Genomic DNA, 24,351 nt, shown 5'->3' with positions numbered 1-24,351 from the left:
CTGTGGATAATCTTTATTCTAAAAAATGCAAAATTAGCATTACGGAGCATTACAAAAACATTACATGTGTACTGTTTGGTTCAAGATGCTGTATTGTGTGGTTAGTTTTATAATACCTCTTTCACTTTTGAGTCACTGTGATTTGTATGTTTGTTGCCATTTTTCGGCATACAGCATTTCATCTAGAATGGCATGAGCGGCTGTTAGCAAATAAGAAAATGTGAACTTAAACACGTCAGTGTTATACTACTGGAAGTTACGACAGTGTTGTGGACGCAATTTTCGGTGGACATTAGCTTGTAAGGTAATGTCATGTAGTCAAATATTAGTTTGTCGGCTTTAAGTTGGTCTAAACCACAGAAAAACGTAACTTAACATCCTGTCACCCGTCTGCATATGGAAGAGCACTTTTTATTATTGAGCTTAGCTGGATAGTCCTCTACAAATGGAGATGTAACCACATACACTCAACCTGCTGAACAAAATAATTCCGTATTTCATGTGAAAACTAGTAATTTATAAATTACGACGAAATATAGGTCAAAAGTTCAGATTCAAAAGGATGTAAAACATGTACTTTACATTTCGTCTCGTTTTGTACGTCCTTTCGTTGTCACAATAGTTCCGTGTACAGTGGAACTCGCTTCAGCGGACACCTGCATGTAGGTATATACTGCGCAGGCCACCGTACGGTGCATGTCGGAGGATACCCTGTACCACAACTAGTCATTTCCTTTCCTGTTCCACTAGCAGATAGGAAGAGGGGAAAAACGACTATCTATATGCCTCCGTAGGAGCCCTAATTTTTCCTATCTAATAGGGGTAAAACGACTATCTATATGCCTCTTTAGGAACCCGTAATTTTTCCTATCAAATCTTCGTGGTCCCTTCGCAAAACGTATGTTGGCGGCAGTAAGATCGTTCTGCAGTCGGCTTCAAATGACTTCTCTCAGCTTTCTCAGTAGTGTTCTGTGAAATTTCTTCCCTCCAGGGATTCCCACTTGAGCTCCCAAAGCATATCCGTAGCACTTGGATGCTCATCGAACCTACCGGTGACAAATCTAGCAATTCGCCTCTGAACTTCTTGGACATCCTCTTTCTATCCGACCTAGCGCCGCTCCCAAACAATCGAGCAGCACTCGAGAATAGGTCACACTAGCGTCTTATATGCGGTCTACTTTACAGATTCTCCCAGAAAACCGAAGTCGACCATTCGCCTTTCCTACCTGTCCTCATATTCTTGTGTCATTTCATGTCACTTCGGAGCCGTTACGCCTAGATATTTAAACGATGTGACTGTGTCAAGCAGGACACTACTAATGCCATATTCGAACGGTACGGGTTTGTTTTTCCTACTTGTCCGCATTAACTTACATTTTTTTCTATATTAAGAGCCAATTGTCATTAATCACACCAACTACAAATTTTGTCTAGGCCATCTTGTATCAACCTACAGTCACTGATCTTCGATACCTTCCTGTGCACCAGAGTATCATCGGAGAACAACCGCAGATTGCTACCCACCCTCTCTGTCAGAGCACTTATGTATACAGAAAATAGCAACGGTTCTTTCACTCTTTCCTGAGGCACTCTTGAGGTTACCCGATGAACACTCGCCGTCGAGATCATCCAGGGCTGTATTACTTGAGAAGTCTTCCAGCCAGTCGCTTACCTGGGAGTCTTTTACGTCCACACGCACCTTCAAGTCTGCAGTGGGGTCGTGTCGAATGCTTTCCGGAAATCTAGAAGTATAGAATCTGCCTGTTGCCCTTCATCCATAGTTTGCAATATATCATGTAAGAAAAGGGCCAGCCGAGTTTCGTATGAGCGATGCTTTCTAAAACCTTGCTGATTTGTGGACATGAGCTTTTCGGTTTCTAGGAGCAAAACATGCTCTAGAATTCTGCAGCAAACCGATGTTACGGATATTGGTCTGAAATTTTGCGAGTCCGTTCTTTTGCCCTTCTTAAATACTGGAGCCACTTGCGCTCTTTTGCAGTCGCTTAGCACTTCACGTATAAATGCAAACTAAGTAAGGGGCCAATGACGTAGACTCTCTGTAAAACGGAACTCAGATTCCATCCAGACCTAGTGACTTACTTGTTTTCAATTCTCTGTTCCTTCTCTACGCCAGGGATGCTTATTACTGTGTCATCCAAATGGGAGTCTGTCCGATGGTCAAACGACGGTGCGTTGGTACGATTCTCTTGCGTGAAAGATTTCAACGTGGAATTTTGATATCTTCTGCTGCCAAACAACACTGATAAACGAGTGACTGGATGGAAGCCTTAGACTCGCTTAGCGATTTTACATAGGACAATAATTTTTTCGGGTTCTCTTCCATATCTATAGCCGTGGTATGTTGATGGTAGCTGTTCTACGCTTCGCGCATAGATCTTTCCAGAGACGCACGAATTTTCACTAATCTTCGCCTGTCATCGTTCGCGGGTGCTATTTTGAACCGACAGTGCAACAACTTTTAGTTCAATATTTTCTGAACTTCGTTATTAAACCACGGTTGGTATTTTCTGTCCTTAATCCACATACTAGGCACATTCTTGTCCAGAGTAGGATTTACAATATGGTTAAACTTTGTCCATAATTTATCTATGTCCAACATTCTGGAACTGGATTATTGCAGTTCATTGTCTAACTGAGATGCTAACAACTGCTTATCTGCTCTTTCTAGCAGAAATACTCGCCTACCCCTATGACTGACTTATTAACTTTTGTAACCATAGCCGCTATGATATCGTGAACACTAATCCCCGTCTCTAGGCCTATACTGACACCATCGATAAGCTCCGACCTGTTTGTAGCTACAAGGTCCAGGATATTTCCATTGTGTGTGCGCAGCCTAACTAAATGCTCAGGACAATTTTCGGAAAACGTGTTCAGATGTACTTCAAAAGACTGTTTGTGTGTACTTCCTGCAATGAATCCATACACGTCTGTCTATGCTCGGTAGGTTAGTCACCACCAATTAGTATTGGATGATCTGGGTATTTATGCACAACTGACGATAGACTTCTTTTGAATGACTATAACGTTCACAGCGGAGTCGGGTGGTCGGTAATGGTTCAAATGGCTGTAAGCACTATGGAACGTAACTACTGAGGTCATCAGTCCCCTAGAACTTAGAACTACTTAAACCTAACTAACCTAAGGACATCACACACATCCATGCCCGAGGCAGGATTCGAACCTGCGGCTGTAGCAGCAGCGCGGTTCCGGACTGAAGTGCCTAGAACCGCTCGGCCATAGCGCCCGGCATGGTCGATAAAAACATCCAATTAACTTGGCTTCACGTAGATCTGTTATGCGCAACCAGATAAATTCAGTAGCACACTCAATTTCGATCTCAGTAGATGCTATTTTTGTCGACTGCAATGAACACTCCCTCTCCTACAGCGTGTAATATGTCTTTCCGATAAACATTCCAAGACTCGCTAGATATCTCAGAGCTTTCTGCTTCTGGTTATAGCCAACTCTCAGTCCCAAGAATAATTTGAGATTGAGAACTTTCTCAGAGGGCAGTAAATTCGAGAACTTAGTAACGAATACTTCTACAAATTACTGATAAAATTCTTACAGTCGAACTGTCTTTACTCTTAACGCAGTCTGATTTCCTTATATGCGTATCTACTGGCGAGTTTTCATGAGCACCTCGAACTCACGCTTAACCTAAAAAAAAAGACCATGTGTACTGCACAAGTACACCAGAGTAGCTGCTTCTTTTGTGTAGTGCACCGCTGACCTATCAAGGGGAGTCCTACAGACCCCCACCTGATAACGCAGGTCCAGAAATCTGCAGCCAATACCGTCACAGAGAAGACAGAGCCTTTGGTTGAGAACCTCAACGCGGCTCCAAACCAAATGTTCCCGATGAACTCTGTGAACGATGCTGCAAATTGGGAGCTCTGCTAGCACCCCGCGTGCGAGACCAGCACTCTTCACACCTCCGCCAGTCGCCTGTAAGAACTGAGGATGACCTCAGAACTTATGCAACAGGTATTGTTGGTGCCGACGTGAGCCACAGCTTGCAGACTACTGCACCCTGTACGCTCGATAGCCGCAGTCAAGGCCGCCTCCACATCTCGGAATCTCGAATGAGCCACCATTTCCCCATTCACCAATCCATCCCCCCCCCCCCTCCTCCTCGGCAGACATACTGAGTGCACACAGGTCAGCTCACAACCCAATGCGCCCCCCCCCCCCCCCGAACTTTTATCCACAACACAACTGCATCGTAACACTGACGTAAGTAAGTTCATTATCCTCATAAGTACCTCATACTGCTGCGGATGACATGCTGTGTGCTAAAAAAACCGCAACAAAAGTGACTCAGCCCAAAAGCAAAAGAGGTATTATAAAACTATTCACACAATAGAATCAAACAGTACACATGTAATGATGTTTTGTAACGATGCTAATTTTGCATGTTTTATAAAGAAGAGTACATACTGATGATGGCGATATTTTCGTTGAAACTAATTTGGGGAAGAAATTGAACACAAGTGTTCCGCGTTAAGGCGGACCCAACATCCCATACTGTTTTTTTACGCAAATAAAAACCAACAAAAGTTTCCAAATTACAATGATTGTTAATCCTCCAAGAACGAGACGCTACATGTGGAGAACTAACGAAAGTTTTTTCACTGCAAGACAAAACAAAAATTTGAGGCTGTTCAGTAGTATCGATGTGAAGTTATACAATGTAACGCAGCCAATCAAAGTTTCATTTCATTCATTTTCTAATCATGGATTTTGAATAACGTAATAGGTGAAAAACAAATTATTCAGTCATTCCCTTCGTATTTATAATAATTTTTGTTTTGTTTCTGGACTTACTGTTAATAAAATGAAATAATAATATACAAAATAAAGTTACAGCTACAATAGGACGAGCAATACCGTAGTGACGTATATGAGAGGCATAATTGAAAACCCATTACGTAGCAAAAAACTATCAGCCGTTAGATAGAGATGAGTAGCTTTTGTTATTGAACATTGCAGGATGTCCCTCTCCAAAATGGAGATGTAACCATGTACAGCCGTCTTGTTCGGTTAAAGTAATTCGATACTTCATGTGAAAAGTAGTAATTTATAATTTAAAACGAAGTACCAATGAAACGTCTGGATTCGGGAGGACAGAAAATGTTTGCTTTGTATAGCTTCGCATCTAGTCTCGTGTAGTGCGGCCGTTCGCTGTCACATTACCATGTACAGCGGAGCTCGCGCGGGCGTGGACGGTTCCGGATCACGGAAGGCCATACACTGCGGCTGTCGCTGGCGTTGAAGCATTGATGCAAACATTCCGAGGAATTAAGTTCTGTTAGAATCTAAATATTAAAACACCAGACCTGCTGCAGTAATAAGTAACGCGAAGCCTGTTGGCTTAGATTTTTAACCTCGTATAAACATCTATTGCTAAGGGAAAAGCCACATACATCAACGTAGTGTCAGTGACTTGGTTGTACCTTCTGGGCATATTTACAAGTGTTTGTTGTGTGTGACATATCGAAGCTACTCTTAACAATAGCGTGAAAATTTGTGCCTGACAGGGTTTAGAAAAAGATCTCATTCTTATCAGAAGTAGTCGTCTTGACCATTAGTATTTCTAAGTGCGCCTTTATACTACACACATTTTCATTTTCACTTATGGTTCTGCCTGTTTGCAACACTACAGTAAGAGTCCTCCCACAGTTTAGATGGGATGCCACAGCTGGGAGAACAGATCTAGTGGAGGACCATGGCTTATCCTGCCATAGAGATGCATGAAATAAAATGAACGTAATCACAGCTGATGAAATTTTAATATACTCATTACATTCCATGTTCGTGGTTATTGGTTCCATTCATTTCTTTTGTGTACACTGATGGCTGTCTGGGTGACCGTGGAGTCAGGTGTGCCTTCACCATTGGCACCGAAGTTTATTGGTATCGGCTTCAGGGAGACTTTCCAGTATTTACAGCAGAGCTCTTCGTCCTGTATCAGGCTACGCAGTACATATAGCGACACAGGCTTTCCCGTTGCATCAACTGCTTACACTCTCTGTGCCCTTCAAAGCCTCTGTATGCTGTACACCGTCCATGCCTCAGTGCGACGTGTCCAGGAAAGCGGTCAGTTGCTCACTCTTGATGGATCGACTGTGATGCTCATGTTGGTTCCTGGGCCGGTCCGACATGAAAGGAGTCCACTGACGCTGCTGCCTAGGCTGCAATCCTCGTACCTCAGTCCGCTAGTTCTTATATTCCGTCCGATGACCTCTGTGTTGCCGCCTGTCAGCAGGTGGTGTCACTTCGGCATCGCCTCTGGCCCTCCATACATGGGAACAAACTCCGGTTTGTTAAGCCTTTCCCATCGGCCTGAACGACCTCGTGTCGGCCTTCTCACCGTGAGATCATTTTAGCTAGGTTGCGCATAGGGCACTGTCTTTTTAGCCATCGCCATTTGTTAAGTTGCGACCCCCACCAGTTTTTACTCATTGCGCTCAACCTTTGATGGTCCTCCATTTCCTGACGGAATGCCTTTTTTTAAATCACTTACGTCCTCGTTTGTGTTGGCCGTCTGAGTTACCGGCCGTTTTAACGAACGACGTGCGGGCTGTCGACCGCGTTCTACTTGTTATCCGTCGTAGCAATATGGCGAAGGCTATTTAATTCCTCTGACGTATTTTATGGATCATTACTCTAACAACCCTACCACGGCAAAGGTCAAAATTTAATAATGACTGTGGTGTTGCTCACGCTGCTAAATACTGCATTTTCGGGCAACAACATAGTTATTATGTGGCAGTTGTCATTAGAGCACAGTTAATAAAGTCATTTCATGTAATAATGAATAAACTAGGCACTCATCTTTTCGTGTTTCCCACGCTGGTCTCGTAAAATCATGGCTCAAACGTCGAAAATCTAGGTGGTGACGATTCCAAGCTCGGATGCAAAGAGGCCTAGGTTTTATTCTGCTATATTCAAAAGTTTTATAGATGCGCTTCACAAACCATTCTTGAAGATTAAACCTTTCAAAGTTAGCACAATAGCGACGTAAAAAAAAATCAGCACTCCGAATTTAAGTTACTTCCTTTTAATTGCTTTAATTGCGATATCACGTAACACACAAAACATATCTTCACAATACAAAACATACTTGAAAACATCTTCCTCACAGTCACTGTTAAAGTTCACATTTTATAAGCTGACTACAATATGCGTCTTTCCAACATGACGTCAAAGATTTGACTTTTTCAAGGTCCGACTCTCTAACAACTAACTAGTAATAATCGCTTACGCGCCCAAAAATCAGTATTATAAGTGCGTCAAAGATCATAGTGGCAAAAGAAAGAATACACATAAGAATAATATCATTGCAATATAAACACATCGATGTATCAAAGTTCCTCTACCTTAATCAAATCAAATCTGAATGTTGTCTCAGAAATATGTTAACTACTTTACAGAAACACAGTAGAATATTGCTGGTATTGAGAGGTTACGTAATTCAAGTACCATTACATTCCTCACGTCCCTGTTTTTATCGGTCATCTCTTCCGTCGATGGGGCTTCACTCATCTCTTAGTCTTCTACAGTTACGACGTGGGCGCGTATGAGCCTCGTTTTTGCGCCCTGAAACAAAACAAAACAAATAACCACAAACCATTCGTTTCAGTTAGTTAAGTTATTAACAATTGGAAAGACGTCGTACAAAGAAAGCGGTGGCTGGAGCTGTATAGACTGTTTATTCGGAGGGTGTACGCTATGTGATCAAAAGTATCCGGATACCTCTAAAAACACAAGTTTTTCATATTAGGTGCATTGTGCTGAAACCTATTGCCAGTTACTCCGTATCAGCGACCTCAGTAGTCACTAGACATCGTGAGAAAGCAAAATGGGACGGACTTCGAACGAGATCAGGTGATTGGGTGTCACTTGTCATACGTCTGTACGTGAGATTTCCACATTCCTAAACATCCCTAGGTCCACTGTTTACGATGTAATAGTGAGGTGGAAACATGAAGGAACACGTACAGCACAAAAGTGTACAGGCCGACCCTGTCTGATGACTAACAGAGATTGTCGACTGTTGAAGAGGGTCGTAATGTGTAATAGGCACACGTGTATCCTGACCATCAAACAGGAATTCGAAACTGCATCAGGATCCACTGCAAGTACTATGACAGTTAGGCGGGAGGCGAGAAAACTTGGATTTCGTGGTCGAGCGACTGCTCAGATACCACACATCATGTCGGTAAATGCCAAACGATGCCTCGCTTGGTGTAAGGAGCGTAAACATTGGACCGTTGAAGAGTGGAAAAACGTTGTGTGGAGTGACGAACCACTGTACACAATGTGGCAATCCACTGGCAGGGTGTGGGTATGGCGAATGCCCGGTGAATGTCATCTGCCAGCGTGTATAGTGCCAACAGTAAAATTCGGAGGCGGTTTTGTTGTGGTCTTGTTTTCCATGGAGGGGGCTTGCACCCCTTGTCGTTTTGCGTGGCACTATCACAGAACAGGCCTACATTGATGTCTTAAGCCCCTTCTTGCTTCCCACTGTTGAAGAAAAATACGTGGATGGCGACTGCATCTTTGAACACGATAGAGCACCTGTTGTAATACACGGCCTGTGGCGGAGTTATTACTCGACAATAACATCCCTGTAGTAGACTGGCCTGCACAGAGTACTGGCCTGAATCCTTCAGAACGCCTTTGGGACGTTTTTGAACGCCTTCTTCTTTCCAGGCCTCACCGACTGACATCGATACCTCTCCTCAGTGCAGCACTCTGTGAAGAATGGGCTGCCACTCCCGAAGAAATCTTCCCGCACCTGATTGAACGTATGCCTACGAGAGTAGAAGCTGTCAAGGTTAAGGGTGGGCCAACACCGTATTGAATTCCAGCATTACCGATAGAGGGCTCCACGTACTTGAAAGTCATTTTCAGGCAGTTGTCCGAATACTTTTGATCACAGTGTAGATAGCTTAAGTGGCGTCAGAGGTGGTTTATCAATTTTGCTAGTTTCAGCCTTATATGCCATTCTGAAGTGATTTTGTGGTTCTGCAATGGAAAACTTTACCGTCGATGTTGAAATGCCATAGCTTTTAAATTTTTTTTTTTTTAATTTGTGTTCTCTAACAAATGTTTGTGGGGAAACACGCCCTGGCGCTCCTCGTGATAAGATTCTTCGGAGGTCAGCTCGAAACCATCGTTTGCGACCCCGAGAGTTCCTTCGCACTAAAAAGGGTTTCTCTTCGCCTTGACCTGCCTCCTGCGCTCTTCCTCCAAGCAAGCTATCTTTGAAAAATTTTCGATCCGCCAGAGTGCAACATGCCACCCGCACTATCCGCGTTACAGGGCTTCTGCGACGTTCTAAACCGCCACCTCCTCGCTCCCCTCTCTCAGGGCAGTTTACATCCTCCCCTGCAGCACACAACTATTGTCCAGCCGCTCTTTAGCCGATATCGGCTTCTGAGGAACGCATTGTCCACTTCGCCTTTTATCTCAGTGCTCAACTCTGACATGCCCTACTACATAAATTTAGTACGTGGTGCTAGCCAGTATCAGCCAATGAAATGATTAATAATCGGACTGTGCATCGTAAGTAGTGATCGAATGTAAATATAAATCGAAAAGAATTTACCGAATATTAAATACATGGTGGCAAAATCTTTCCGCCTTATACTTAATTTTAACTTGAGCAAACCATTCATGTAAAGCATCAGTATGTCGAAGATCGGGTGAAATACTTAAAATGAACATAGACTACCGCAATTTTTCTTAACGATTAATTTGCAATTTTATATCCTGTACTGCATCAAAAAGATGTAACAGAACGATGTTACATATTGGTGTTATGCCAAGAAGGGGTTATTCATAATTTTCATGGCTAATCGCGAATTACGTCTGTTTCAGCTTGGATCTGGTCTGGTATTGCTGGAGACAAGTGTGAAGCTGGGAGTTGACACGGACAGTGTCTGGTCCCCAATTGGGATCCTGGGCCATCCGACATGGTTTCCAATAAATAATCCCACAAGTTAGTTTTTGATGTCTGTTTTATTTTTTGTCTCAACTTTCACACATTCATAAAACATGACACATGTAGAATAATAATAATGTTATTGTTATTATTTTGTATATTGTTGGTAGGCATGTTGGGTTTGCTGTGTGTGCTTGATCTTTAGGTTTCAGATACGTTATTCCATGTCTAAGTGTATCAGGGAATGTGTGTGGGTCTGCAATGTAACTGTTACATAATTTAGTTGTATGTGAATGTGTTGAGGTGAACTTCTTTAGCCAGAAATTTGCTATTTTATCTTTTCCAGGGGCTTTCCAATTGTGAGTAGAATAAATTGCTTGGGTTACTTCATGTTGCAAAATTATCACTTCAGGCATTTGTGGTATCATTTTGTAAGTGTCTGCTTCTGCTTGTATCCACAGTGCATGCCTGTTATGTTGTACCAGGTTTGACCATATGCTGCTCCAGAAGTGTTCCATGTCTGTTATGTTTGGTGGATTGTCTATTTTAATGTGTGAGTTATCTATTGTCTGGTGAAATTTCATTTGGTTTGTGTTGAATATTTGCTTTGTTTCCTTCTATTTTCACTTTTTTTGTATCATCTAAGTCTTTTGGCCAATGCTTGTAATTTTAGCTTCTTTTCATCTAATTGCCCTATCGTTTCTTGTTGTGAGATTTTACCTAACGCAAATATTAACTTCAGTCATTACACAGAAATTAATGACACATACAACACAGAACAAAATTATAAATGAAGAACAAAAAGGCTGTTGCAAAGGAGCTTGAGGATGTAAAGAGCAACTGATAATAGATGCAGAGGTGACATACCAAGCTAAAACTAAACAAAGGTCGCTACACTACGCATACATTGATTACCAAAAAGCTTTTGATAGTGTACCCCTTTCATGGTTACTACAGATATTGGAAATACAAAGCAGATCCTAAATTGATACAGTTCCTAAACATAGTAATGAAAAATTGGAAAACCGCACTTAATATCCAAACAAATTCAAATATCACATAACAGCCAATACAGATTAAGCGTGGAATATACCAAGGAGACTCATTAAGTCCTTTTTGGTTCTGCCTTGCTCTGAACCCACTATCCAACATGCTAAATAATACAAATTATGAATACAATATTACTGGAACATACCAACACACAATCACACATTTGCTATACATGGATGTTCTAAAACTACTGGCAGCAACAAATCAACAACTCAACCAATTACTAAAGATAATAGAAGCAATCAGCAATGATATAAATATGGCTTTTGGAACAGACAAATGTAAGAAAAATAGCATAGTCAAGGGAAAACACACTAAACAAGGAGATTACAGAGTGGATAACCACAGCGACTGCATAGAATCGATGGAAAAAGCAGACGCCTAAAAATATCTAGGATACAGACAAAAATAGAAATAGATAATACAAATATTAAAGAACTGCCCCCTGCGGTTTCGGGGGTTAGAATAGGCCCGCGGTATTCCTGCCTGTCGTAAGAGGCGACTAAAAGGAGTCTCAAACTTTTCGGCCTTATATGATGGTCCCCTGTTGGGTTTGACCTCCATCTCTCAAAATTTTCCGAAGAGCGAGTCGATTGGGGAAGGGCGCCTTACTTGGTGCATTGTGTCCATATTGCGATCAGACCTTTCGCCAGCTTATACACCGTTGAACTGCAGTCCTGTCCGCTCTCCATCTCTTGGGTATGACTCTTTTTCTGCGTGCAGATAACACCTTGCACTGTGCAGTGCCTCTTTCTGCACCGACGGCGACCATGGACCACATGTTACCTAACATCCAGCACGGTAGCCAGTCCGTTGTGGTGGGGCCGCCATGTACCCTGTTGGTTGTAGCCCCCTGACAACACAGGGATCGCTCTACTGATGCCTGCGCCGTTAACTCCCCACGTATGCCAAGGAGTAGATGCCTATCCTCCTGGGGTATCGGGACTCCCGGCAACGGCCATCCTGCCAGGTGGCTCTTGCCGTGGCTGGGTGGCGCCCGTAGGGAGGGCCCTTGGTCGGAGTAGGTGGCATCAGGGCGGATGACCCGCAATGAAGCGTGGTACATCGTCTCTCGCTGGTGGCCAGCCGCCAGCAGTCTCTAAGCGTTCTCGGGCTCAGTTTAACGCTCAGAAATACGATCCGTAAACGTTCCCCTCCCTGGCCACACCGTGGGAGGAACGTAAGTCTCAGGATGGCAGTAGCAGTTACTCGCCCCCGCTTCTTAGTTTGTACAAGGGTTGATGGGGAGTCTTTTCTCTCCACAAAGCCTCAGTTCTTCGTCGAGCATTTAGAGGACAAGTTTGGGGAGGTGGAGGGCTTGTCAAAAATGCGCTCTGGGTCAGTCTTGATACAAACGGCATCCTCTGCCCAGTCACGACGGTTACTCGCTTGTGACAAGTTGGGGGATGTTGCCGTTACGATCACACCCCATAAGAGTTTAAATATGGTCCAGGGAGTTATTTACCATAGGAATCTTCTTTTGGAGTCTGATGAAGATCTGCGCGCCAATTTAGAGAGCCGAGGTGTACATTTCGTCCGGCGCGTTCATCGGGGTCTGAAGGAAAATCAGATTGCTACCGGTGCCTTCGTCTTGGCCTTCGAAGGGGATACATTACCGGAAAAAGTCAAGGTGATGGTCTACCGATGTGACGTTAAGCCCTATATCCCTCCCCCAATGCGGTGCTTTAAGTGCAGGAAGTTCGGCCATATGTCTTCTCGCTGCACTTCCAGCCTCACATGTCGAGATTGCAGACGACCATCACATCCCAATACTCCATGTGCCCCGCCTCCCGTCTGTGTCAACTGCGGGGAGCACCATTCACCTTGCTCGCCAGACTGCCTAATTTTCCAGAAAGAGCGTAAAATCATGGAATACAAGACCCTGGACCGACTAACCTATACTGAGGCCAAGAGGAAATATGACCAACTCCATCCTGTGAGAATGACATCTTCCTACGCTGCTGCTACAACACCTGTGCTAGCCCCGTCTGTTTCTCCAATTGTGGCCGGATCGACGAGTAGTAAAACTCCTCCTGCCCCCTCGCCAGTGGGGGGCTCTACCCACCGGGTTGCTCCTGCGCCACCTACCTCAGGAGCAACACCATCCCACCCATCGGGGACGTCCGCCCCCACTTCTAAGCCGGAGAAGTGTCCAACTTCTTCGGCTTCTCACGCTCGCAAGGGGTCCCTTGGGTCCCTCCCTTCCCAGGTTTCCTCCAGAGAGAAGCCTGATGACCGACAATGGCGTAAGTGCCCGCAGTCAGCTGGTCGTAGGGTTTCACGATCCTCCTCCGTCCTGGAGACTGAATCGGTGAAGCCCTCCCAGCCGGTGCGACCCAAGGAACGGCGTGAGAAACCCAAGAAGAGCTCTCAGCCCAAGGAACTCGCGGTGGCAGCCATCCCACTGCAACCTTCCAGCTCTGCGTCTGAGGATGCGGTGGAGATTCTGGCGTCCACTGAGGACCTCGATCTCGCCGGTCCATCAGACGCCATGGAAAGCACTATCACAGGTGCTAAATCGGAGGAGGCAGCAGGTGACCCAGCGGCGTAATCTCCCTTCCCAGTCCCGTCAAGCCTTTCTCAGCCATGGACAACACCATCCTCCAGTGGAACTGCAGCGGTTTCTTCCACCATCTAGCTGAGCTCCAACAACTTATCAGCCTTCACCCCTTCTTCTGCATTGCTCTTCAGGAAACTTGGTTTCCAGCTATGCGAACCCCCGCCCTCCGTGGCTATCGGGGTTATTATAAGAACCGGGCAGCTTATGAAAGGGTGTCTGGTGGCGTCTGCATCTATGTCCTGAACTCTCTTCACAGCGAGTCTGTACCTCTCCACACACCTTTAGAGGCTGTCGCTGTTCGGGTGTGGACGCCACAGGCTGTTACCGTCTGCAGTCTTTACCTTCCACCGGATGGTGATGTCGTGCAGCATGTCTTGGCTGCTCTGATAGCCCAATTGCCTCCACCTTTCCTGTTACTGGGCGACTTAAACGCCCATAACCATCTGTGGGGTGGGTCAGTGGCAACAGGTCGAGGCGCCATCGTTGAGCATTTATTGGCGCAGCTCGATCTCTCGATCTTAAATGATGGTGCCTTCACACACTTCAGTGTGGCGCATGGCACATACTCCGCCATTGACCTTTCCATCTGTAGCCCTAGCCTCTTGCCATCTGTCCAATGGAGAGTGCATGACGACCTGTGTGGTAGTGACCACTTTCCGATCTTTCTGTTACTGCCACAGCGTCAGTCTCCTGGGCGCCCTAGCAGATGGGCTTTGAATCAGGCTGACTGGGACTTGTTCTCCTCCACTGCCGCTATTGAGCCTCTCTCTGACGACGCCATTGATGCAGTGGTTCAGTCTGTCACCACCGGCATAGTTACTGCAGCCGAATCTGCCATTCCCTGTTCTTCTGGGTCCCCTCGACGGCGGACTGTGCCTTGGTGGTCGCTTGAGATCGTTGAAGCGATTAAAGTTCGCCGGCGGGCGCTCCAGCGTCACAAGCGACATCCTTCAATCGACCACCTTATCGCCTTCAAACGGCTGCGTGCACGAGCCCGCTGCATTATCCGCCAACGCAAGCAGGAGTGCTGGGAGCGGTATGTGTCCACCATTGGCCTCCATGTCACCCCATCGCAGGTCTGGGCCAAGATTCGCCGCCTCTATGGCTATCGGACCCCTGTCAGTGTCCCTGCCCTCTCACTGAATGGAGCAGTTTGTACTCACTCCGACGTCATTGCAAACCGCTTGGCAGAGCACTTTGCTATGACTTCCGCTTCTGCCAACTACCCCTTGGGCTTTCGCTGCATTAAGGAGTGGATAGAACGTCTGAGTCTTTCTTTTCGCACTCACCATCCTGAATTGTACAATGTTCCATTCAGTGAGTGGGAATTTCGAAGTGCCCTCGCCGCTTGTCACCTTTCAGTGGACTGCCAGCGACGCCTCCTCGATCTTTACAACCGCATTTTGGTCGAGGGTGAGTTTCCGTCGCAATGGCGGGAAAGTATTGTTATTCCCATTCTGAAACCTGGCAACAACCCTTTGGAGGTGGACAGCTACTGTCCCATTAGCCTCACCAACGTTCTTTGCAAGTTGCTTGAAGGGATGGTGAGCCGGCGCTTGAATTGGGTACTGGAGTCTCGGGGCCTTCTGGCTCCGTCTCAGGGTGGGTTCCGTAAAGGCCGATCCGCCGCCGACAATCTGGTGAGCCTGGAGTCGGCCATCCGTACTGCCTTTGCCCGCCGTCAGCATCTGGTTGCTGTCTCTTTCGACATGCGGAAGGCGTATGATAAGACATGGCGTCATCACATCCTTTCTACGCTTCATGGATGGGGCCTTCGAGGCCCTCTGCCGATCTATATCCGCAATTTTCTGTCGTATCGTACCATCCGCGTGCACGTCGCGGCCTTATATAGTTCCTCCCAAGTCCAGGAGAACGGTGTGCCACAGGGTTCTGTTCTAAGTGTCTGTCTGTTTTTAATAGCCATTAACGGGCTCGCTGCGGATGTGGGACATTCTGTCTCCGCTTCGCTGTATGCTGACGACTTCTGCCTTTACTACAGCTCTATTGGCATTGCAGCTGCTGAACGTCAGCTACAGGGCGCAATCCGCAAGGCGCAGTCTTGGGCTGTAGCGCATGGTTTTCAGTTTTCGGCAGCCAAGACCTGCGTTATGCATTTCTGCCGGCAACGCACTGTTCACCCGGAGCCGCGGCTTTATCTTGACGGCGAGCTTCTTTCAGTGGTGGAATCACATAGGTTTTTGGGGGTGGTTTTTGATGCCCGGTTGACTTGGCTGCCTCATATTCGGCAGCTTAAACAGATGTGTTGGCGGCATCTAAATGCTCTGCGATGCCTGAGCCACACCAGGTGGGGCGCCGACCGATCTACTCTCCTACGGCTTTACCAGGCGTTGATCCAGTCCCGTCTGGACTATGGGAGTCTGGCTTATGGCTCAGCATCCCCATCTGCGTTGCGGCTGCTGGACCCAATCCGCCACAGCGGGATACGCCTTGTCACTGGTGCCTTCCGGACCAGCCCTGTGGACAGCATACTTGTGGAGGCAGGTGTCCCTCCACTGCGGTTACGACGCCAACAGTTACTGGCTGCTTATTCTACCCATGTTTTTAGCTCACCCGAGCATCCAAATTATCGTGTCCTGTTCCCGCAGTCAGTCGTCCGTCTGCCAGAACGTCGGCCGCGGTCGGGTTGTCCGATCGCCGTACGCGTCAAACAGCTTCTCTACAGGCTTTGGTGTTTCCCTGTACCACCTCCTTTCCGGGCCCCTCTGCATACACCCCCATGGTGTGTGCCTCGCCCTTGCCTTCGGCTCGACTTGGCACAGGGCCCGAAGGACTCAGTCCCTCCGGTGGCCTTCCGACGCCGCTTTTACTCCATCCTGACCACGTATCAGGGCTCTGGCGTTGTCTATACCGACGGTTCGATGGTTGCTGGTCGTGTCGGTTATGCACTAACTCTAGGGGACCATTCCGAACAACGCTCCTTGCCAGATGGCTGCAGTGTTTACACTGCTGAGCTGGTCGCCATCTTTCGTGCTCTAGAGTATATCCGCTCCTGCTCAGGTGAGTCCTTCGTTATCTGTAGCGATTCCCTGAGCGGTTTACGAGCTCTCGACGAGTGTTTCCCTCGTTCTCGTCTGGTGATGGCTATCCAGGAGTCCCTGCATACTCTTGCCCGTTGCGGCAGATCTGTGGTCTTCGTTTGGACCCCGGGCCATGTTGGGATACCCGGAAATGGAACTGTTGACCACCTGGCGAAAGAGGCCACTAGTGCACCATCTCTGGAGATTGGCCTCCCGGCGACTGATTTGCGGGCACTATTACGCCGCAAAGTTTTCGATTTATGGGACACTGATTGGCGCAACCTGCCCGTGCCAAACAAACTCCGCCGTATCAAGTAGACGACTACTGTGTGGCGGTCATTCATGCGAGCCAACCTCAGGGACTCAGTAGTCCTTTGTCGGCTCCGCATTGGCCACACTCGACTCACGCACAGTTATTTACTGTGTCGTGAGGATCCCCCGCTTTGTCGTTGTGGGGCGTCCTTGACGGTGGTCCATAATCTGTTGGAGTGCGCCCTTTTAACTGTGCTCAGGCAGACTTTTGCGCTGCCTGATACGCTCTCTGCGCTTTTATCTGACGACTCTTCCATAGTGGACATAGTTCTGCGTTTTATTCGGGCAGGGGGATTTTATCGCTTAATGTGTGTGTTTTTGTGTTGATTCTGGCCTATGGCCTACGATTTGTCTGATTTTTTTTCTCCTTTGGTTGGCTTTTCCCTTTTTGTTTGTATGGTCGGCCAACAACCGTCACACTGTGTGATTTTAGTTCGTCTTGTCTGGTATTTGTCTACGTTTCTCTTGTTCTGTGTCGTCTGTCTTATCGTCTGTTGCTCCTTTTTATTCTCTGTGGCTGTTTTTAGTATTTGGAAAAAGGGACCGATGACCGTGGCAGTCTGGTTCCTTTAACCCCCACAACCCAACCAACCAACCAACCTATTAAAGAACTAAAAGCAAAATATAGACAAAGACTAACAAAAATACTGAAAACAGAATTGACAGCAAGAGAAAAGACAAAAGCTAAAAATACCTATGCTATACCAATATTGAACTACTCATTAGGAGTAGTGAAATGGAGTAACACAGACCCAGAAGCACTCAATACACTTACACGATCACAATGTCACAAATATAGAATACATTACATACATTCAGCAACAGAAAGATACACATTAAGCAGAAAGGAAGGGGATTTATCGACATAAAAAACCTACATTATGGACAGGTAGACAATTTAAGAAAATTCTTTATAGAACGAGCAGAAACTAGCAAAATACACAAAGCAATCACTCATATAAATACATTGGCTACACCATTGCAATTTCATCAACAGATACGAAGAAAGTAAATTGGAAAAAGAAAACACTACATGGCAAGCACCCGTATCATCTAACACAGCCACACATCGATCAAGACGCATCCAACACACGGCTGAGAAAAAGCAATATATACAGTGAGACGGAAGGATTCAAGATTGCAATACAGGATCAAGCAGTAAACACCAGATATTACAGCAAGCATATTATTTTACGATCCCAATACCACAACAGATAAATGCAGACTTTGCAAACAACGATTAGAAACAGTAGATCACATCACAAGCGGATGTACAATACTAGCAAATACAGAATACCCCAGAAGGCATGACAATGTAGCAAAAATAATACATCAACAACTTGCCATACAACATAAACTGCCGGCCGGAGTGGACGTGCGGATCTAGGCGCTACAGTCTGGAACGGGCGACCGCTACGGTCGCAGGTTCGAATCCTGCCTCGGGCATGGACGTGTGTGATGTCCTTAGGTTAGTTAGGTTTAAGTAGTTCTAAGTTCTATGGGACTGATGACCACAGTATTTACGTCCCATAGTGCTCAGAGCCATTTGAACCATTATTTGAACATATACTAACAAAACAACACGTTCCCACATACAAGTATGCACCACAAAATGTACTGGAGAGTGATGAATACAAATTATACTGGAACAGAACCATTACGACAGATGAAACACCACCACATAACAAACCTGACATCAGACCAATAAAAAGAAGAAATTAACACAACTAATCGAAATATCCATACCCAATACAACAAATATACAGAAGAAAAGAGGAGAAAAAATTGAAAAATACATCGAACTGGCTGAGGAAGTAAAGTACATGTGGCATCAGGATAAAGTTGGCATTATACCAATTATACTATCAACTACAGGAGTCATACCACACAATATCGACCAGTACACAAACACAATACAGCTACATCCAAACGTATGTATACAACTACAGAAATCTGTAATTATTGATACATGTTCAGTTACCTGAAAGTTCCTAAATGCAATGTAACATATACCGTGCAGTTAAAAGGAAGTCACGCTTAATCAAGGTCCGCGTCACTTTTTTAACCAGACATAACGTCTGAGAAAGGAAAGAGATAACACAATAATAATTATAATAATGACGTGTGGTGTTTATCACACCATTTGGCACAAGCCATCTGCCTCTCATCACAGAAAGTTCCAAAAATCAGCACAGCTTCTCTGAAGGTGTTTCCATCACATGTCTTCTAGTTACATACTGATTTCCCCCTATATGATCCTAAAGTTCATGTACAGCGATCTTTTTTCTGTTACAAGTGGAAGACCTTAAAGCAGTCCAGTTGGTGCCATGCGTTCTTTCTACATGACCATTATAAACTTTAATATTTATGGAAGAGCTCCTTTCTTGGCGAATGACTTTCGTGGTTCTGAAAGCTATTTTTTTTTCTTTCTTTCAATTTCTATTCTCTATGTAACCCGTTGGGTATAATCCAATTCCCAGATACTTCGTTATTGGCACATTTTAGTGCCCCATATCCGGAATATAGCTGGTTTGTATTGTCGTTGGCACATTACTATCTACCTTTTGAAAGAGATTTGCATGCCTTGCTGTTTCGAAATCTTATGTCAGTATGACTCTACAACCACGCTGTTATTCTCAGTTCCAACCCGCAAAGGTTTAAACACGTTCTGAATTTTTATTTCCTTAAACAGCACTTGTATTTCTTATATACTCATTTGGATTACTGTTTTGATTTCAATGGTTTTAGAGAAACGTTCTTAGAATTTTATTTCTGTCAAGAGTGCTCTTATAAATCCCTAATAGTTTTTACTCAGTTCGAAGTTTTTACCATTGTGTTATGAATAATCTCACGATCAGTGCAATCATACGCCTTTTTTTTTAAAACCTAAAAAGCCTAACAACCATGCTCTCTGATTTCGTGTTTCCTCTACAGTCGGCAAATTTCATGGACCCATCCTTGATATTCTACCGCTTTATTTCCGAGCTGTTATTTTAGTCGTTTTAATACGAAGATTGCAGAACTGTTGTACTGTGGTTAATGAGATTCCACCAAAGCTTCTCAGTTCTGTAGTATTTCCCATCTTATGCAGAGGACGAGTCTAGGCTTATTTTTCAGTCGTCCTGTGCTGCTTCTTTCTCTCACATGTTTGCCACAGTTTCACGTAAAACATTGATCGCTTCTTCTGGCGCAGATTTCCATACTTCTGGTAACGAGTAGTCCTATCCAGTAGCCTCGTTGCTTTTTAGTCTATGGCTAACGTTTGAAGTCATCGCATTCCCCAGGGATGAGATGGTCCATTTTGATCTCTTGGTATAATAGTTCTAACGTGGTTAGTTGTTTTTTTGCAATTTGGAAATTTCGTAAAATATTCGTTAAGGATTTCCGTTAACTTAGATAGCGATACCAAGATTCCATCTTTCCTTTGAAAACAAAAAGATGGAGGTTTGTATCCTTATCACATCTTAAAAATTTCTGCGATATTCGCTGGATTCTTTCCGGATATAGGTTTGTTCTGTCTCATTAAGTAGGTGTTTCCATCCTTTGGCTTTTCATTGGGTTTGCTTTGGCGTTTATAGTGACTGGATTTGATATACCAGTATGTCATATCCTCCTTCTTTCTTTGACGTGCGGTATTTTCTCCAAGCAGTTTATCCTTCACGGTCCGTTCTGTTCTATCAAACCTGATTCCCCATCTTTTTGATCTAGACTGTTTTTGCAGCCCGTGCAAACTACGTTTCTGTATTTTTGAAGCCTTTGTCCACTGGTAAATATATAAATTAATTGTCTTGTTCCCTTTAGTTTCTTGGTGTCGAGCAGGTGCACAGCTTTTATTCTCTTTCTGTTAAGAGGTACTGGTCTGAACTTCGTAACTGAAACACAGTAATCAGAGACTATATTTGGCATTTTTTTTTTACTTTCACTCTGCAGCGGAGTGTGTGCTAATATGAAACTTCCTGTGCCGGACGGAGACTCGAACTCGGTACCTTCGCATTTTGCGGGCAAGTGCTCTGCCAAGTACGACTCACGCCCCGTCCTCACAGCTTTACTTCCGCCAGTACCTAGTCTCCTACTTTCCAAACTTCACAGAAGTCTCCTGCGAACCTGCACAACTAGCACTCCTGGAAAAAAGGATATTGCGGAGACATGGCTTAGCCACAGCCTCAGGAATGTTTCCAGAATGTTTAGACTTTGCTCGGTCCTTCTCAGAGGCACCCGGTGCAGCGCGACATTTCATTTATTACTGCGGTGTGGCATTTTTCGGTCAGCCCAACTCCCTTCATTTCGGGGGAATCGTGGTGTCACTACTGTTTACCCTAATCTATTTACTCGTGGTATGAAGGACTTTCAGAAGTCCAGCTGCTGTTTACCCCTGTGAGTGGAGCCCCTGCTCAGAGTGGATGGTATCAGGGCGGACGCTATGCACATGAAACACACGTGGGTCCAGAATTCTGGCTGTTCTTCTACGGCCATCTCTTTCAATGGATTCTTCTAGTGTTGCTTCTTCTGCCCCTTGGCCTTCTCTTCTGTGGATACCCTGTGGGAGGAGGGTCAGGCTCATCGGCTAGGGACGAAACCTTTCCCCTGCAATCTACTTTGCACCAGGAGTGATGTGAATGCTTTCACCAATACCCCTCCCACTTCGCCTGCCCCCTCCCCCCACTTCGCCTGCCCCCTCCCCCCACTTCGCCTGCCCCCTCCCCCTCCCACAACCATGTCCTGTTGTGTGGAGTCTTGCCATTGCCATCCGTGGCGCCATCAAGCTTTGCAACACCTTAAGAGGCACCAATCCGCTGCCAATCTTATTACCTTTAAACTCCTTCTCGTCAAAGCCCATTACTTAATCAGATGGAGCTAACGGGTGTGTTATCAGCCAATTAGTCACACAAACGCTGCAAGTTGCTTGAATGGATGGTAGCTGTCGGCTCAATTGGGTCCTCAAATATCTGGATCTATTGTCCGCTTCAGAGAGGGTCAGTCTCCGATCATTTACTTCGATTGGAATCCGCAGTTCGAGAGGCTTTTTCCAGTGCCGCCATTTGGTTGCAGTATTTTTTCGACCTTCGTAAGTCCTATTATACAGCTTGGCGCCATCATATCTTTCTTACACTTCATGAGTGGGGCCTTCGGGGCCCACTGCCGATTTTTATCCGCCATTTCCTGCACCATCGGTCGTTTAGGGTTCGGGGTGGTACTGTTTCTAGTTCTCCATGGACCCAGGAGAATGGCATCCCACAGGGTTCTGTATCTAGTGTACTTCTTTTCCTCATTGCTATAGATGGACTTGTGGCCTCCGTCAGTCCTTCTGTCACCCCTGCTCTGTATGTGGATGATGCATTTGAGTTAGTTTCTCTTCGATGGCAGAGCGGTAGCTCCAGGGTGCTATGGTTTGCTTCTGCATTGACCCTATCACACGGGTTTCAATTCTCTCGTTTAAAATCGCGGGTGGTCCACTTCTGTCGCCGTATTGTGGTCCACCCCAATCCCGAGCTCTATCTCGATGTACAACGATTACCTGTGGTCCCACAGTTTGGTTTTCTGGGTTTTCATTTCGACAACAATCTCGCTTGGCTGCTTCATATCATACTTCTGAAGATAGGCTGTGTCCATAAACTCAGTGTCCTTGACTTCCTTGCCCACACCTCTTGGGATGCAGATAGCTCCACTCTTCTCCAGCTTTATTGGGCTTTAGTGCTGTCTCGCTTGGACTATTGTTATCAAGTTTATAGTTCAGCTGTTCCTTCCACACTGCACCTCCTAGATCCGGTCCACCATCATGGTATCCGGTTGGCCACCGGTGACTTCCCTACTAGCCCTGTTGATAGTCTCCTGGTTGAAGCTGGGATTCCGCCCCCCCCCCCCCCCCCCCTTTCTGTTTGGCGGTCCCAGCTTCTGGTTTCTTATGCAATCACCCGTGGTCTAGGGGTAGCGTCTTTGATTCATAATCAAAACGTCTTCGGTCCCAGGTTCGATCCCCGCCACTGCCTAAATTTTGATAAATAATCAGCATTGGCGGCTGAAGACTTCTGGCATAAGAAGTCAGCCTCATTCTGCCAACGGCCTTGTCAAAGAGGGCGGAGGAGCGGATAGAGGTTCACGGCACTCTTGTCCTAGGGTTGGGAAATTGCCCCTAAAAGGCGGAAGAATCAGCAATGATCAACGACATGAGGATGCAGAAGGCAATGGAAACCCCTGCATTAAAGACACGTAACGTGTATCCACAGGACATGTGGCCTGTAGTTGAAGTGTCTTGATGATCTCTCCATTCCGGAATAGTCCCCCATTCGGATCTCCGGGAGGAGACTGCCAAGGGGGAGGTTACCATGAGAAAAAGATTGAATAATCAACGAAAGGATAATGTTCTAAGAGTCGGGGCGTGGAATGTCAGAAGCTTGAACGTGGTAGGGAAACTAGAAAATCGGAAGAGGGAAATGCAAAGGCTCAATCTAGATATAGTAGGGGTCAGTGAAGTGAAGTGGAAGGAAGACAAGGATTTCTGGTCAGATGAGTATCAGGTAATATCAACAGCAGCAGAAAATGGTACAACAGGTGTAGGATTCGTTATGAATAGGAAGGTAGGGCAGAGGGTGTGTTACTGTGAACAGTTCAGTGACCGGGTTGTTTTAATCAGAATCGACAGCAGACCAACACCGACAACGATAGTTCAGGTATACATGCCGACGTCGCATGTTGAAGATGAACAGATAGTGTATGAGGATATTGAAAGGGTAATGCAGTATGTAAAGGGGACGAAAATTTAAGTCATGGGCGACTGGAATGCAGTTCTAGGGGAAGGAGTAGAAGAAAAGGTTACAGGAGAATATGGGCTTGGGACAAGGAATGAAAGAGGAGAAAGACTAATTGAGTTCTGTAACGAGTTTCAGCTAGTAATAGCGAATACCCTGTTCAAGAATCACAAGAGGAGGAGGTATACTTGGAAAAGGCCGGGAGATACGGGAAGGTTTCAATTAGATTACATCATGGTCAGACAGATTCCGAAATCAGATACTGGATTGTAAGGCGTACCCAGGAGCAGATATAGACTCAGATCACAATATAGTAGTGATGAAGAGTAGGCTGAAGTTCAAGACATTAGTCAGGAAGAATCAATACGCAAAGAAGTGGGATACGGAAATTCTAAGGAATGACGAGATACGTTTGAAGTTCTCTAACGCTATAGATACAGCAATAAGGAATAGCGCAGTAGGCAGCACAGTTGAAGAGGAATGGACATCTCTAAAAAGGGCCATCACAGAAGCTGGGATGGAAAACATAGGTACAAAGAAGGTAGTTGCGAAGAAACCGTGGGTAAGAGAAGAAATACTTCAGTTGATTGATGAAAGGAGGAAGTACAAACATGTTCCGGGAAAATCAGGAATACAGAAATAAAAGTCGCTGAGGAATGAAATAAATAG

General features: G+C 45.5%; 1 protein-coding gene across 1 annotated transcript in view; it reads left to right on the top strand.

Annotated features, from left to right (window-relative positions):
• The window catches only part of LOC126299132 (uncharacterized), an 85,571-nt gene that overhangs the window by 2,125 nt on the left and 59,095 nt on the right, over positions 1–24,351 (top strand). Inside the window, exon 3 of the mRNA XM_049990877.1 lies at positions 9,913–10,033. Coding sequence (XP_049846834.1) covers positions 9,913–10,033 — 121 coding nt within the window. The remainder of the gene's footprint in view (positions 1–9,912; positions 10,034–24,351) is intronic.

The sequence above is a fragment of the Schistocerca gregaria genome, chromosome X (assembly GCF_023897955.1).
Source record: "Schistocerca gregaria isolate iqSchGreg1 chromosome X, iqSchGreg1.2, whole genome shotgun sequence".
NCBI lineage: Eukaryota > Metazoa > Arthropoda > Insecta > Orthoptera > Acrididae > Schistocerca > Schistocerca gregaria.
Note: the sequence above shows the minus strand (reverse complement) of the source record. Positions and strands in the feature narration are given on the sequence as shown.